This window comes from Ovis canadensis, chromosome 5, assembly GCF_042477335.2.
Source record: "Ovis canadensis isolate MfBH-ARS-UI-01 breed Bighorn chromosome 5, ARS-UI_OviCan_v2, whole genome shotgun sequence".
NCBI classification, from domain to species: domain Eukaryota; kingdom Metazoa; phylum Chordata; class Mammalia; order Artiodactyla; family Bovidae; genus Ovis; species Ovis canadensis.
Window position 1 is genome coordinate 33,654,991 of NC_091249.1, and position 15,663 is coordinate 33,670,653.

General features: G+C 57.6%; 1 protein-coding gene across 1 annotated transcript; it reads right to left on the reverse strand.

The window, feature by feature from the left end:
• Positions 1-1,362: 1,362 nt before the first annotated feature.
• Positions 1,363-15,429, reverse strand: THOP1 (thimet oligopeptidase 1). Its single transcript, XM_069591557.1, has 13 exons — positions 15,274-15,429; positions 12,386-12,598; positions 9,883-10,031; positions 8,881-8,988; positions 8,379-8,481; positions 6,634-6,794; positions 5,902-6,037; positions 5,348-5,714; positions 5,047-5,248; positions 3,106-3,292; positions 2,843-2,971; positions 2,061-2,197; positions 1,363-1,911 (listed from the first exon to the last, which is right to left on the reverse strand). Exons 1-13 carry the CDS (start codon positions 15,287-15,289, stop codon positions 1,756-1,758), a joined length of 2,064 nt encoding a protein of 687 aa, XP_069447658.1. The 5' UTR covers positions 15,290-15,429; the 3' UTR covers positions 1,363-1,755.
• Between the last annotated feature and the right edge of the window lie 234 nt (positions 15,430-15,663).

Sequence of the window (15,663 nt, forward strand, 5' to 3'; positions counted from 1 at the left end):
TCAGTCAGATGTGACTGAGCGCCTGAGCACACTCAAACTTGAATCCCAGGAATGTGGCACCCAAGGCTACTCATCCCCTTACCCCCTGCCTGTCCAGGCCTTGAGCTAACCCTGTTTACTGCTCATACTCTCCAAGTTCCAAGTCTGGGGAGACAACAGAATTTCTTTCCCCAAACTGCTTCAACAAAAATCACGGGCCTGACAGCACCAGCCTCAACTGGACTACCTGTCAATGTCTGGGCTGAACCCTGTGGCTGGGGAGATGACCCACATGACCTCCTTTAACCTGGGGCCCCCGACTCCCTCTGGCATGGAGGGGTCCCCAAGAGTGGGGACATTCACCGTGACAATGAATTAGCAGACATGTGATATACTTTTAACATACACACCCTTCCAAATGTGGTGTTTGTTCTGAGACTCAACAGAGGCCAGGAGCCTGGGCAGTCTTGGGCAGGTGCTGCCCTGCGTCCCCCGAGACCAGAACCACCTCTCCTCCCCATATCTCTGCCATAGCCCTCAGCCAAGCAGGCAGGGACCTGGGTAGGTCCTTGGAGGCCCCTACGAGGCGGAGCGCTCTGCCAGGCCCAGCCTCGGCTGTGCCACATCTCAGGTGGGATCTCTGAGATGTGGTCACGGACGCATTCTGGCTTGCAGGTGACAAATGTCTGCCCAAGCTGACTTAAGCAGGAGAGGGGATCCAGCGGCTCAAAGTGCCAAGTGTGGGTCGGCGATGGGGTCCTAGGGAGGCCTGCCCTCATGGTGTGGGCTCCTTTGTGCTGACTGGCCTCTGTCTAAGGACAGCTCTGTCTGCCTGACAGCTCATACTCTCCAAGTTCCAAGTCTGGGGAGAAAACAATTTCTTTCCCCAAACTGCTTCAACAAAAATCATGGGCCTGACAGCACCAGCCTCAACTGGACTACCTGTCAATGTCTGGGCTGAACCCTGTGGCTGGGGAGATGACCCACGTGACCTGCTTTAACCTGGGGCCCCTGACTCCCTCTGGCATGGAGGGGTCCCCAAGAGTGGGGACACCCACGGGCAGTTCAGGATGTGTGGATGAGAGCGGTGCACTGGCCAGTGGCCACCTGTGCTCAGCCCAGCTGAGGTAGGTCTCCCAGGAGGCCCCACTCACCCGATAGCCTAACCCTGAGGCTTGAACCCAGAGCTCCACTACCCAGCCCAGGCCAGACCCACTCCCTGTGTTGCCCGTCTATACTGGATCAGGGACTTCCCTGGCAGCCCAGAGGTTAACACTCTGCTTCAAACACAGGGGGCATGTGTTCAATCCCTGGTTGGGGAACTAGGATCCCGCATGCCATAAGGCGAGGCCAAAAAACTCCAAACAAACAAAAAACAACAAATCAACCACAGAACTGCTCTTGCAGTGGGAGGGAGGCAGGCAGAGATCAGGACTGAGTCTTTTTTTTTTTTTTTAATGGCTGCATTTCAAAGAATTGTTTTTTAACTAGGGAAACTCCCAGGAAAGGGCCGCATTAGTCCAACAAAGAGGAGTCTTGACTAGACAGGAGACTTTCCAGACACCTCCAGGTGGAGACCTTTCAGCCCACGTGGGCCAATGGAGACACAGGGACTGGGCTGGGGGGCAGGGGGGGCGCAGGGGGAGGGACACGCAACCCTTCCCCTGCCATGTCCCTGGGCTGGAGTCCCCCACCTGCCCCGACTGGGCACTAAGGCACCTGGGCAGGTAGCACGCGGCCAGGCCCGCCAGGGTGGGGAGCCAGAGCCCTGTGCCATCAGCAGGCTGGCGGCTCACAGCCCTCCACCTGCAGCCCTTTGCTCAGGAGGAAGGCGTCCTGCTTGGGATCACGACCCAGGAAGAGCTTCAACATGACACTGGCGTCCTCAGAGCCGCCCGGCCTCAGGATGCAGCTTCTGTAGTCCATGCCGACCTGCCAAGAGGGCGCGGGGCTGGAGGAGGGTCGCGCACCCCTCCCTAGCTCTGAGGGGCCCTCGGCATCACCAGGGAGGAAGGACACCCAGTCTGGGGGCGTGGGGGGCAGCAGCCCTCAGGGCCAAGGGGCCCAGGCTGGCCTCTCACCTTGCCACTCAGGACACCCTCCTGCTTGAAGCGCGTGTGGAACATGTCAGCAGAGTATACCTCACTCCATAGGTAGCCATAGTACTGGGCGTCATAGCCACCTGCCAGGTGGCCAAAGGTTGCAGGCATGTTCGTCCCTAGGATGGACGCAGAGAGGCTCTGGTCGTGGCCCCTGGGCCCCCTCAGGATTTTTCCCAAGAGAAGGGCCTTGAAGCAGCCCCGTCCAAGGCCCAGGCCACAGGAGGGGAACTGGTCTAACACTTCTAGAAAATGGGGGTCTCGTGGGCAACTCACAGAGAAAAATAAGTCTTTGCCCACTTTCTGCTCAAGCTCACAAGGGTTCACCCAGAGCACCTTACAAGGTTGGCTGCTCAGACTCTGATGAGTCAGGGCTCACCGTGGACAGTGGGGAGCACACTGGTTACCGCACTCCCTGAAGGACATCTTAGAGGCCCACAGAGGAGCGAACGTTATGTATACATCAATATCCGCATGTTCAAACCTCCACTACTCATACATCCGGGTACAAACCCTTTCCTGACCCCCTGGGCTTCTCACAAAGCATGCGCAGAGCCGCCAGCTCACCATGGCCCCCATGCACCACAGCTGAAGCAACAGGCCCAAGGACTGTGGTAGGATGAGCCCAGAGGTCAGTGGCTCCTCCTGGGCCTTGGCTGAAGCCTGTCAAACAGTCCCCACTTCATACGTCACTAGATAACCTTCCCCACCTGGGCAGTGGCCACCACCCTGGCCCCTAAGGCGCCCAGCTAGAGCATGGCTACCTGGCGTGGCGGGGACCCCAAGGATCTCCTGGCACAGGCGGGCGTACTCCTTGGCTGGGTCTGCGGCTGTCTGTGTGTGCAAGGCCTGGTCCACCTTGGCCAGGACGATCTGGCGCAGGTTGAAAAGACCTGGGGGGGGAGGTGGGGGTGGGGAGATGGGGCGCTGGGTGTGTGTCCGCACCCCTTCCCCTGGGGGGAGGGGAGGAAGGCGGTGGGGCGCTGGGTGTGTGGGGTCTGGGCGGCTCCTTCCTCCCCCGTCGCACCTGTATTGGCCTGGCGGGACTTGATGAGCTTGTCCAGCAGCTCCTGAGGGATGGAGCTCCCCGTGCGGTAGTGCTGGGACATCCGGAGCAGAGGCTCTGCCTCCCACACCCAGTTCTCCAGCATCTGTGATGGGGCCTCCACAAAGTCCCGCTCTACATGCGTCCCGCTGAACATGGCAAACTCGGCCTGTGGGGGGCGGGGGGGAACTGTAGGAGGACCCAGACCCCGACCAACCCGGCATGCAGGGAGGCTGCCGTCCAGCAGGCCACAGCGCCCCTCCCCACCCACAGAGCCTTAGACGCAGCAGATCTAGGTGGCCGGCAAGGGCAGGAGCTCCTTTCTCCTCTTTCCTGCACCTTGACATTCTTTCTGAAGACATAGTACCTGACAGTATGGCTGGAACCCAGGCCTGGCAGACACAGGGCCAGGTGGGCTGAGTGACCTGGCACGTTCTTCCTGGGACCCAGGGAGGCAGTCAGATGCCACTGGCACCTGGGTCACTGGACCCCTGCCTTTGGGTTCCAGCACCAACTGCAACAAGCGTCCTTATCACAGTCTGTTGACTGCCCCATGTGTGCATTCTCACGTGGCTGGGGGTGATTTCTCTGTTCTAGACGGCGCCCCTAGTGTAGGGCTGAAGTGCTATCCAGTGTCTGGGGAGCGAGAAGGCGGTGAGGTGCTCATGGAGATAGTGCAAGTATCAGATGAGCTTTGTCCAGGTGAGGGTCACAGCCCTGCCAGCCAGGGGCTCAGCATGACTGAACCAACAGCTGGTATCAGACCAGCTGTCATTAAATAGAAACACAGAGCACATGAAGCTGAGTGAGGGTCAGTCCTGAAGTGACTCACGTGACAAAGACTCATGGGAGCCTGGCTCTGCACTGCCTGCAGGGGCGGTGGCTCAGTAACCGCTCCCTCCACATTCACGGCGACTTTATAGCACAGAACTGCCTTAACACTGAGGACAGCTATACTTAGAAAGACGCGATGGCTGCGAGAGAGCCATGAGGGTCACTGGCAGAGCAGTGGTCCAGGGACAGAAAGCCATCCCTGAGTGGATCACAAGGAAGCTGCACAAGGGGAGGGGCGTGAAGGGGGCTAAAGGTGGTGGGGGCGAGGGCTCGGAGACCCCCACCCTCACACCATAAGACCATAACACCAAAATGAAAAGCTCATTTGGAAACAGGAAAAAAATTGAGAAGAAACTCTGTGTCTTGAGTTAGAGAAGAATCTGCAAAACGTGCGAGGAAACATTTAACAACTTCAAAGTCAAAAGATTCTGCTCAGAGGTCCCTCCACACCTGGAAGCATCCCTGAGCCATGAAGAGGAGAGAAGCCCTGACACTCACTACCGTGTGGATGGACCCTGAGAACACAACGCTCAGTGAGAGGAGCAGACACAGAAGGACACACAGGGTGCGATGGGACGTTTCTACTGATGGGAAACGTCCAGAGCAGGCAGATCCGCAGACACAGGGAGTGGGTTCCTGGTTGTCAGGGGCTGGCGGGGAGGGGTTTGGGTAATGATAGCTAAGGTGCATGAGGGACATTTTTGGGGTGATAGAAAATTCCCAGAACAGGGTACTGGCATGGCCACACAGCTTGGTGAGCTGTTCTGAACTGTCCCCTCACGCTCCGAGGCAGCTCGTGTGAGCATGGCTCTCAGGCTGAGGGTTGACCGCGAGAGGGCCAAGCACAAGCACATCTGTTGCCAGGTCCTGGGGACGCACACTCATCTGAGAGGCCCGATGAGGAAAGTCCCTGGGACTTAACACGTAGGGAATCGGCTCTGCTTATGCCTTTACCCAGGGCTCCCAGCTTCCGGAGCCACAAGGACATCCTTTGCTGTTGTTCACACATCCAGCGCATGGGGTTCAGGGATGGAAGCTGGTATCAACCTGCCTATAGACTACCACGCCCTGCCCTCCCCCCCCACCCACCTGGGAGCAGAGCTGGTGCATCACGTGGCCGAACTCGTGGAAGTAGGTCTCCACCTCGTCGTGCTGCAGCAGGGAGGGCGCGTCGGGTGTGGGCTTGGTGAAGTTGGCCACCATGGCGGCGATGGCGATCTGGCGGCTCCCGTCCTTCCGTAGGCAGCCTGGCTGCAGGCCAAAGCAGGCCGCATGCCCGTACTTGCCTTCCCTGGGTGGGGACCGGGGACGTGGGGTCAGTCTTGACCGCTGGGGGTGGGTGGAGAGGGTGCCCAGCCCAGCCTGGCTGACGGGTCCCCCATGCACACACCGGGGGTAGAGGTCCAGGTAGAACTTGCCGATGAGCTTGCCCGAGGCTGCATCCCGCACGGCATAGAGTGCCACATCCTCATGCCACACGGCCGCGCCCTCCTCCAGCTGGAAGCTGAGGCCCAGGAGCTCCTGGTAGATGCCCAGCAGCCCGCGGGTCACCACCTGCATGGGAAAGTACTCCTTGAGCAGATTCTGGTCCACACGGTAACGCGTCTCCTCCACCTGGTTCATGTAGTAGCGCATGTCCCAGGCGTTGATGCGCCCATCGAAGGCCAGGCCGCGCTGCTCGCACTCCGCCCTCTTCAGCTCCAGGATCACAGCCCGCTCCTGCTCCCCAAGTGGCTTCAGCTTCTGCGCCAGCTCATCTGTGGGTGATAGGGGTTGTGTGAGGCTCAGCTACCTTCCTGGGCCGGCCCCAGCCCCCACCACTCATCCCACATGGGACCCCCAAGGGTGGACGAGTGGGGCTCGCAGGCAGCACCTCGTCCAGCTGAGGTGGTCCTCAGCCCTCACACCTCCCCCCAGGCACCTGGGGCGAGGGGGCGGGGTTACCTAGGAAAGTGGCCACCACCTGGCTGGTCTTGGCCATGTTCATCTCTAGCACATAGTCGGCGTGCGTGCTGAACCCCAGCAGACGGGACTTCTGAGCCCGCAGCCTCACCAGTTCCCTGAGAATAGCGCAGTTCTCCTAGAGCCCAGACGGACAGATAGACGGTAGCACTGGAGCCATAGGCCAGGTGTCCGCGGGAGGGCTCTCAGGTTCCTGGCAGCCATGGCTAATGCCCCCACGACCCCCCCGCCCAACCCCCACTGCCTGGATTTCTTTGCACTTGGTCCTGTTGTAACACATAGTCTTTATAACCAACGGGGCCTCCCTGGGCTCAGGCTCAGGGCTCTGCCAGCACCTGAGGGCTTCACTCAGCCTCCCCAGCTTGTGGGACAGACACAGAGCGACACCGACCGGGTTCATTTACAAGGAGAAATAGGCCTGTTCACAACAACAGGAAACCTAACTATACCCGGAGGCTGTCAGCGAATGTCCAGAAGATGAGGGGCTGGGAGCTGGTGGCCAGCAGTGCCGTCTCCACAGCACCAAGGTCCTAACCCAGGACTGCCCCAGTCAAGTTCATGGCCAGGAGAAGGAAGTGCCAACCCCTCCCATCCAGGCCAGCCCTGGGCCTGGCAGACTCAACAGCCCTTGGGGCTGAGCCAGACCCAGGGGCGCTGAGAGGGCAGGCTGAGATTGGGCCTCGCTGGGCACTGCGCAGTGGCGTGGCTCCTTGCCTCCTTGCACCGGCAGTTGAAGGCCTCCTCCACTTTCCTCCGGGTCTCAGGCACATGGCATTTCTTCAGGAGGGGAAAGTAGTGCGGGTACTTGAGTGTGACCTTCAGTTTCTCATCCTCGGTCTTCTCCAGTGAATTTAGAAAGTCTTCAGGAAGCCCTCCTGTGGGGGCCAAATTGGGGGCTCTGAGGGGACTGGCAGGCCGCCCAGCTGAGGTGGGAGGGGTGGAAGCCCCCATGGATGGGAGGTGAGGAATGAGATGGCAGGCTGGGCTTCCCCATGCCCTCTGCATGCGTCTGCAACCCGCAGGAGCAATGTTGAGGGCTCTCCCACCTCAAAGGTCTGCTCCCTCAGGATGCCCTCAGGGAAGGGGAGGTTGAGTTGTGTCCTGTCACCCCAGGTCGGCCTGCACCCCAGAACAGGTGCCACCCTGGGACAGCGTGGACTGCCACCTCCTCCCATGTACTTCCTGGGTGAGAGGTCACAGCAGGAGGTGGAACCTGCCAGGTGGGTTTCCCAGCTCCGGGTGACTGAGGGACCCGGGAGCAACAGCTCCCTGGCAGCCAGACCTTAGTTCCAACCACCCTGCTGGGGCCAGGCCAGGGAGAAGACACAGCGAGCCCAGCTCAGTCCATATCCAACAGGGGGTACTTCAAGAACTACAGGGACACGTCCATTCGAAGGGGCCAAACTGGGACAATGAGCATCTGAAAGTGAGGACAGCAAGGACACCCCCAGTGGACAGACCAGGGCCTGGAAGCCCGTGGATGCGAGGACATGGCCGGGGCTGTGGGGGGCTAGTTCTGACACGCGGGAGGACACCCACTAAGACAGGGACAGGACACGAGCCGGTGACTGCGAGGAGCTAGAGCCATTAGGATTCTTGGGAGAAATGACTGATCATGAGGGGAAAACAGCCGACACTACAGAGGCAATGCTGGGTGGAAGTCAGTTTAGCCCCAGGATGGGGACTTAGAAAAATACAGGGTTTTATACATGTATACACGACTCTCTCTAGAGGCTGGGGTGGGGAAGAAAACAGAGACACAGCGCACTACCTACGTTCCTGTAAAGTGACTCTCCAGAGCCTTTCGCAACCCGGAGAAATGACCCGGCACAGCGCCTGCTCAGCTGGGACTGAAACGCTGCCAGGTGGCCACACATGTCCAGCTGCCATCCCAGCCCTGTGAGACCGGTCACCGGGGCTCTGAGTGGCTGTTCCACTCAGAACAGGGGGTTCACAATCCTGCCCAGGAGGCCAGGCCGAACTAGCCGGGCCCTGAGCTGGACAGTGGGCAGAAAAGCAGCCCCATAGCACAGCGGACTCCAGAGGCCTGGGATGGCCCTTTGGCCTGAGAACCTTCGGAGCCACATGGGCCTTGCTTCCTGGGACACAATAGTGGGGACAAAAAGTCAGAGCGGCAGAGGTCAGCGTGATGGACCTGAAGCTCCTGCTCAGGACACAGCACATCTGTGTCCCTGAGTCCCTACTGACCAGAGGCCCAGGCAGTATCACAGCGTATGTGACAGCACCATCGGACCCTCGGGCAGGGTTCACAGGCCATTGCCCACCTGCCTGGATTTTGCAAAATTGTCAGTGTGGGTAAAACGGAAGCAAATCTGTCAACAGGGAAGGCATCTGGAGAGGTCAGAATGGAAAGTGAGGCTTAACTTGAGCTGATTGGGGCCAGAAATGTAAAGCCAGTCATTAGGATGGGTAGGGACCTCATGTGCACCTGCACGCACCCAGCTCCTCGCGTGTGAACGGCAGGAAGGTCGTGTCCTCGTTCAGGTTCTTGTTGAAGTCGATGCACAGGAGACTCAGCTTCTTCTTGATGCTCTTGATTTTCTGATGGAAGAAGACTGTTGTGAGAGTCCAAGGGAATGGAAAGAGTGGGGGTTCTAGATTTGGGGTGCCCCAGGGGTTGTGCTGAGCTCAGATATCTGAAGCCTAGACCCTGGTCCCCTGGTCTTGCTTCCCAGTGATCAGTGAAGGACCTGGAAGCAGGGGTGCCCCATAGAGACCACCACTCTCACAGCCCTGGGGAATCTAAGCTTTGGCCATCTTAAGGGACCTAAACTATTCATTCAGAGTCCCTCTAGTTTTCAGAAACAGAAACTGACCAGCCTGGGTTCAGGAACAAGGAGGAGGGGAGCTGAGGAAAGAACCGGCTCCCCTGGGCCCTGAGACAGGGTCGGGGCTGGGCCTGGGCATGGGGATGAGGGCCATCACATGCTAGGCTCTCACCTCCTGTGTCTCCTCTGGCAGGTGTAGCCCATTCCTCCGGCCCAGTTTGATTAGTCGCTCCAGGTACCTTGATGCCTCGGGTCTCAGCGAGTCCTTCTGGACCTTCTCCTGAAACAAGAAAACCAGAGACAGTGCCAAATGCCTGTAAGGCCGTGGAGAAGCAGGACGTCATCACTGGAAGGAATGTAGGATGATGCGGTCGTGCTGGAAGGGGGTTTACAGGTTTCCTGAAAAGCGAAACTTCCTAACAAAGCAGCTATCACAGGACTCAGCACTGCAGGCCTGAGCACTGACCCAGGGAACCAGATTCAAGTCCACATAGGACCTTGCGTGACTGGGGACAGCCCCAAACCAAAGCTGCTGGGGGCCCCTCCAGGGCAATGGGTGATGGGGCAGCTGTGTCAATGTTAGGACCCTGCTGTGACACTGACCTGTCACAAAATGTGACTTCAGGGACAACCGGGCAAAGCTCAACTGGGATCTCTTTGAATAATTTCTTACAACTACATGAGAACCTAAAATGGTCTCAATAAACACTTCAGTTAAACACTGCCTGTGCTTTCTGAGGCCCCTGCTCCTGAGTCTGCACAAAATACCCCAGGGCCTTCCTGGTCCCAAGGCAGACATGTCTGGCAGGTTCTAAGAACCACCCCACCAGCCATGCAAGGAGCACCTGCAGTCCCCTGACGTGGGCAGCAGTGCTCAGCCGGCACCGCCAGGGAGGCAGGAAATGCACACACCTGTCACTGGTCCCTTCACCTCACGTGGGAGATGGGACATCCCCTTGAGGTGACCCCAGCAAGGTCAGGGATGTGAGATGACATGTGCGCGTGGGAAGGCCTTGCACGCCTCTCCCCACTCCCGCTTGTCTCTGTCACGTCTCTAATGTTGTTGTGGTGAAACAGCCCCACTGGCCCCTGCAGGGCTCTGTCCACCTCATGAAGCTGGGGGGCGGGGCCTCCCCATACGGGAGGTCCACACTCTGGCCTTGCCCTCGCTCACCTGCAGCCAGACAATCCTCTGGTACACGTCCTGCCTCATGCTCATTTCCACATCGAACTCCGACAGCTTCTTGTCTGCCTCCGTGCTGGCTGTGCGGATGTCCTTGGAGGGAGAGACGTGCTGGGGGAAGTCAAGGATGTTCCTCTGAACTGAAACGGGGAGACAGTACAAGTGAGAGAATGGCCCTGCAGGGAAATGGGCAGGTAAAGCCCTGGGCGAGAGACAAGCGTGGTTAATCGTCCTCAGGAACTCATGGTCCAGATGGGATGGCACTCAGCTCTGGACACCTCAAGCCGAGAAGGACAGAAACAGGGAGCAGGATGAGACCAGGAGAGGCTGAAGGGACTCAGCGCCAGAAAGGGCCCCGGAGGCCCATGGCCATGCTGCAGAGCACCAACAATTTTATACTTCAAGGCACACCATGTGCGTGAGATAGAGGGGGTGTGGCGACTGTGAGAACACACGCTTCCGCTGCGTCACCATGTGACCCACAGCCCCTCTCCCAGGTGGACACCTGAGAGGAGCAGAACACTGTCCACCCAAAAAACTGTCCACATTATCATCATAGCAGCGTGACCCATAGTGACCAACAGTGGAGACAACCCAGGTATCTGTCAGCAGACGACTGGACACACGTGTGCCTCTGCACATGGGAGCATCACTCAGACATGAAAAGGAGAGAAGCCCTGGCACTCGCTACCACAGGGACAGACCCTGAGAACACGATGCTCAGTAAGGGAAGCAGACACAGAAGGACACACGGGGTGTGATTCCACTGATGGGAAATGTCCAGAATAGGCAGGTCCACAGACACAGAGAGTGGGTTCACACTGTCAGGAAGTGACTGCTAATGGAGAGGGGGGACCTCTTTGAGGTGATGGAAGGTTCTAGAATTAGATACTGGCGATGGTTGTATATGCTAAATACAGTAAAAACCAATGAAATCTAGGCTTCATGTGGGCAGATTACATGGTATGTGAAATGTATCTTAACAGTTCTTTTATACCACTGAGTGGTATACAGTAACTTAGTTGCCCAACCAGGGATTGAACCTGCGCCCCTAGCAGTGGAAGCGTGGAGTCCTAACCATCAGACCATCAGGGAAGCCCCCTTCAACAGAGCAGTTTTTTCAAAAGTGTGTACTTTGCAGGGGGGAGAGGGGCCTGAAGTACCATCACGGTTTGGTGACTTCCACGGCCCCAGCCCACTGAGAATATCCCAGGGCTGGTGGGTCAGCTGCACAGTAGACCCTCCAGAGGTGGTGACCTGCTCAGCTGACTGGACCAAACACGAGGGTCTGAGGGGGCCCTGACACCAGCTGCCCGATAGCGAGCCATGAAAAGGACAGAGGCGGCCTCTGTGCATGTGGGATTTGAACGCTGTGATGGCACTGAGCTGACAACAGAACAGCAGAGTGCGGGATTAGCCCAGGCAGCTGGTTGGGCCAAGGGGGCGCGAGAAGGGGCACCAGGCAGGGCTCAGCCTGTACTCAGACAGCCCAACACCCAGCAAAGCAGGGGGAGGGGCTTCCTGGGTGGTCCAGTGGCTAAGACTCCAAACTCCCAATGCAGGGGGCACAGGTTCAATCCCTGGTCTAGGAACTAGATCCCACCTGCTGCACGGCACAGCCAAAAAAAAAAAAAAAAGTAAAAAAATAATATAATTTGGTCTACTGAGGGGAGATGGAAAGGCCACAGGAGTGGGGTGGAGGGACTAGATCTTGTCTGGCAGGGTTACACCCAAGGTGGGAATTTGTATCAACCAAGCTCCAGAGCCTCCTGCTGGAGATGAGAGGGAAGACTGAGGTCTGCCCCACCCCAGCAGGTGACTGGAGGGCAAAACTGGCCTATGGGCTCTTGATCCACTGCCTGCACCATGGCCCCCAGCTCTGAGCCCATGGCATACTGGCCTCCATGGGGTGGCCCCTCTGGAGTCTGAGCATGCAGCCGGGCCTGACACACCCAGCGCCATGCAGCATCAGGGACACGTGAGGATCCTGCAGCTGGAGTTCAGGGATTCTAGATGGTTCTCAGAGAAACAGCTTTCCCAGAGATGCAGAGACAGGGGTTTCCCTGGCTTATTGTTCTCTGCCTCGTCAGCCTCTGCAGAGGGGGCTTGGGAGGCGGACTGGGGATCTGTCTGACCACACAAAGCTGTAGGACAGACCCTCATGGGTGAGAGTAGGGAAGGAAAGGAACTCCAGAGTGATGAGAAGGGCGCCCCAGGGCATCAGGTTACTCAGAGCACAAGGAGGTGGCAGGGGGCAGAAAACCAAAGGGGACCAAGTTCAGCCGCTCGGAGGAAACAAACAACCCCTGGGGCTCCAGTTTCAAGGCTGGCAGGTGAGCTGGTCTGATGACACGGCCCCGGGGGATGGTGCAAGTCAGCCAGGCCTGGCTGCCTCCCGCTGACCAGGGCCCACCAGGGGCCCTTCCCAGCCAGCGCCTCTCTCCACTGGGTCCCTGGGAAGAAGGTGGCATTGTCAGGTCCGGGCATGGCTCACCTGTGTAGGACACTTCCACGTCAGCCAGTGCCTTGAGCGTGTTCTCATAGGACACATCCTGGGGCTCCTGGGCGCCCACGCGGTCATACACGCGCTTGGTCTGCTCAATGAGTTCGGTGGTAAGCTCGGCAATCTGCTGGGCACTCAGGTCCCATCGGAGGTGGTTCACGGCCGAGCATGGCGCTGCCACGTCCAGGGCATCCCCTGTGCAGGCTGGAACCAGGAGACAGACCCCACACCCAGCAAGTCTGTGTCAAGCCCGCAATCAGGGTCAGAGTAACAGGGCTGGGGGAGACCCCAGGGCTGTGTGTGGACACGTGGCGTGACTGGTCCTCAAGCATAAGGGGATCCTGCCCCCAGGGAACACTGCGGTTGTCACAATCAGGGAGTGATACCACTGCATCACTGGGGTCAGGCATGCTGCTCAACACCCCAAAGTGCCCAGGACAGCCCCCGCAGGAAGACTCAGCTCCCAAAGTCATCAGTGCTGAGCATACACGAGCGTTTCACTGAAAGAACACCTGCCTGCAGGGTGGAACCCCGAGTTCCCTGAATGTGACATGTGTACTGTTACTTTTCTAAAAGAGGGGGAAGCCCTGACAATTAAGACTTCCCTAGCCCCCAGCCCTCCCCGCCACCAAGAGTTTTCTGGATGAGAGTCTGGTGTCTACTGACAACTGTCACTTAAAAATCTTTGGGCAGTGTTCTGTGGTGTACTTGCCTTCACTGGGTTCCAAGACAGTTCTGTCCTCTGCACTCTAGGTTGCCCCATGTCACAGATGGGAACCCTGAGATAGCCTGATCCCATAGCCAGCAAGCGATAAGGATGGTTCAAAGTCAAGTGGCCTACTTCTGCTCCCATGCTGTGAACTAGCAGATGGTGCTCACCCCATATTTGGGGAAATCTGCACACCCTGTGGTCGGTCCCTGCCCCCTTTTCAGGGCTCCACTCGGGATTAAAGTTCAAACCCTTTATCAGAGTCTACACTTGTGGTTGCCAAACACTGTCACAACTGTTTCTGTCTAGCCCCTGAGCTAAAGGTGATTCTGCTGTGACCAAGAAGTTATGTGGCCTGCCTGCCAAGTGTAAACCACTTGGCCCTACCCAGACAGGTTCACTGACCCCTGCTCTACTTGGTCCAGACTCTACTGGGTCCAGCACAGCAGGTCTGGCCAGCTGGTTTGGTCAATTTCTCTGTGCCCAGCCACACAGGCTTTCTTTGAGAAGTTTCCTGAGCCTTCCTACAGTTGTCCCCTCTGCCCAGAACCCTACCATATCAGTCTTCCTTTTCACATCCCTTTCTCAGAGAGGCCCCTGATGGCATTCCTGTAGCATCTGTAGGTTGGCAATGGCTATACCTGTCTCAAGTTACTTGAGTTAATGAATAAAGCCTGGGCTTTCCCTCCAGCTGGGTGTAAGACACCTAACAAGCAAGCAGAAGGGGCTGCTCCAGGAACCTTCTACCATGCTTCATTCCCCCGTTCTGGCAGGCAGGAGTGGTGCAAGGCCACATGGTCCTTAACTCCCTGCTTTTCAAAACATTAGGGTGGGGGTGTCTTTGCAGGAAGCTGCTGGTTCAGGCCTGTGTTTGGTGTCTCTGGGCAGCTTTTTTTTTTTTTAACAGTATTATCAACAACACTTGTGGCTGGATCATTCTCTGTGTGGGGCCATCCTGGGCACTGTGGAATGTTGAGCAGCACCCCTGGTCCCCATCCACTCAATGCCAGGAGTACCCCCAGCCATGATGACCACAGATATTCCCAGACATGAGTCCCACAGGAAGACACAATCACCCCAGCTGAGAAAGAAAAAAGTCCCTTAAATCAACAGAGGTTAGATTTTTCTGGCCAAATGGCTGCTTCAAACTTAGGGAAAATCTTTGCAGGATAATTTGGATTTCAAGAACTGCAGAGGAGGGACTGTGAGTCTGCACTCAAGTTGGCGGTAAAGGAGGGCTCCAGGAGCTTAGGAAAGGTGGGAGACCTGAGTGAACTGCAATTGTCACGAAAGTCTTTTGGTGGAGCCAGGGTTTGAAAACTTTGAGCAGGCATGTTTGTAAACATTCACTGTCACCTACATGCCAGGTCTCTGATTTAACAATCCTGCACCAAAGAAAGCAGACTACATTCCTGCCTTCCTGTGGCCTGAATAACCGTAATTATGATTATCATCAATACAATTATCATCATCATTGCAATAGGCTGCAGAGAGAACTGGGGCAGGATAGGTCGGGCAAGGCAAAATTCGAGGTGGCCCTACTCAACATCCTGGGCGACTTCCTAAAACACGGTTGGTATGCAGGTGACATTGCTCCCCTAAAGGAAAACCCTTCTGTGGTGCCCCATTGTGCTTCACATAAAAGGGACCTGCAGCTGTGCCCTAGCCAAAATGACTTACTGCTCCCCAACCGTCTTACTGGTGTGCTTGCCTCCCTCGCGGTTCCCACCACCTGGGACAGCTGCTTCTCCCCACCAAGTCCAAGCTGAATGAAATGCCACCTCCTCCGAGAAGACCTCCAGGACAGCCCTCCCTAAAGAAGCACCACCAGCCATGGCACCGATCACTGTCTAAAGCCCCCGCTTGTTTTTTGCCTTTCGAACGGCCGGCTATGGAACTAAGTCTAGAACTCTTTTGGAGTCCACCTCAGGGCAGACCCATCCTCAAGAGAATGGAGTTTGCCGAATGAGTGAAGCGCTGAAAAACCTGGATCATTCATTCGGCAACCGAGGGGGCGGGGTTCCAAGCTCGCCGACCCCCATCCCCAGCCTGGGCCCAGGTCACTCGAGGGTCACTGGCTCCGTTCTAAGGCCCCAGGGGCGACCCCGGGGGAGGGGCACGGGGCTCCCGGGTCCGACGAGCGGGGCCACAACCAAGACACAGCCTGTACCTGCAGGAGGCTTCATAGCTGGCGGGTGCGCACTGGCGGCTCCTGCCTCCACCTCGTCCGTGTTCGCGCAGCGGCCAGCAGCCTCCGTCCACTCAGAGATCGCAAATGTCCAGACCGAGGCGCCCGCCGCCCGCGCGCTCGCTGAATGCTGGGAGACGCGTGCGCTGGAGGGCAGGGCGCTTGCGCACCCTAGCTCCGCCCAAAACCTGTGGCTGTGCGCCAGACGGCTGACTCACTCTGCGCCTGCGCCGGAACCACCCCCGTCCGTCATTTGCTCTCGGTGGTGAGAGGGTGGAGCTTTCGGGGAGGCGAGGAAGAGGCGTTTCCGTGGAAACTCGCACAGCCGGCGCCTCGCAGCTTTTTCTCTGCGCTCTTTCTGGCAGTAGTTGG

Bases quoted from the DNA above. Each gene is read 5' to 3' on its own strand.
- THOP1 (XM_069591557.1), bottom strand. The intron at 5,715-5,901 runs GTAACCCCGCCC...TATCACCCACAG, and splicing joins GGTGGTGGCCACTTTCCTAG to ATGAGCTGGCGCAGAAGCTG. The intron at 1,912-2,060 runs GTGAGAGGCCAG...CCCTCTTGGCAG, and splicing joins AGGGTGTCCTGAGTGGCAAG to GTCGGCATGGACTACAGAAG.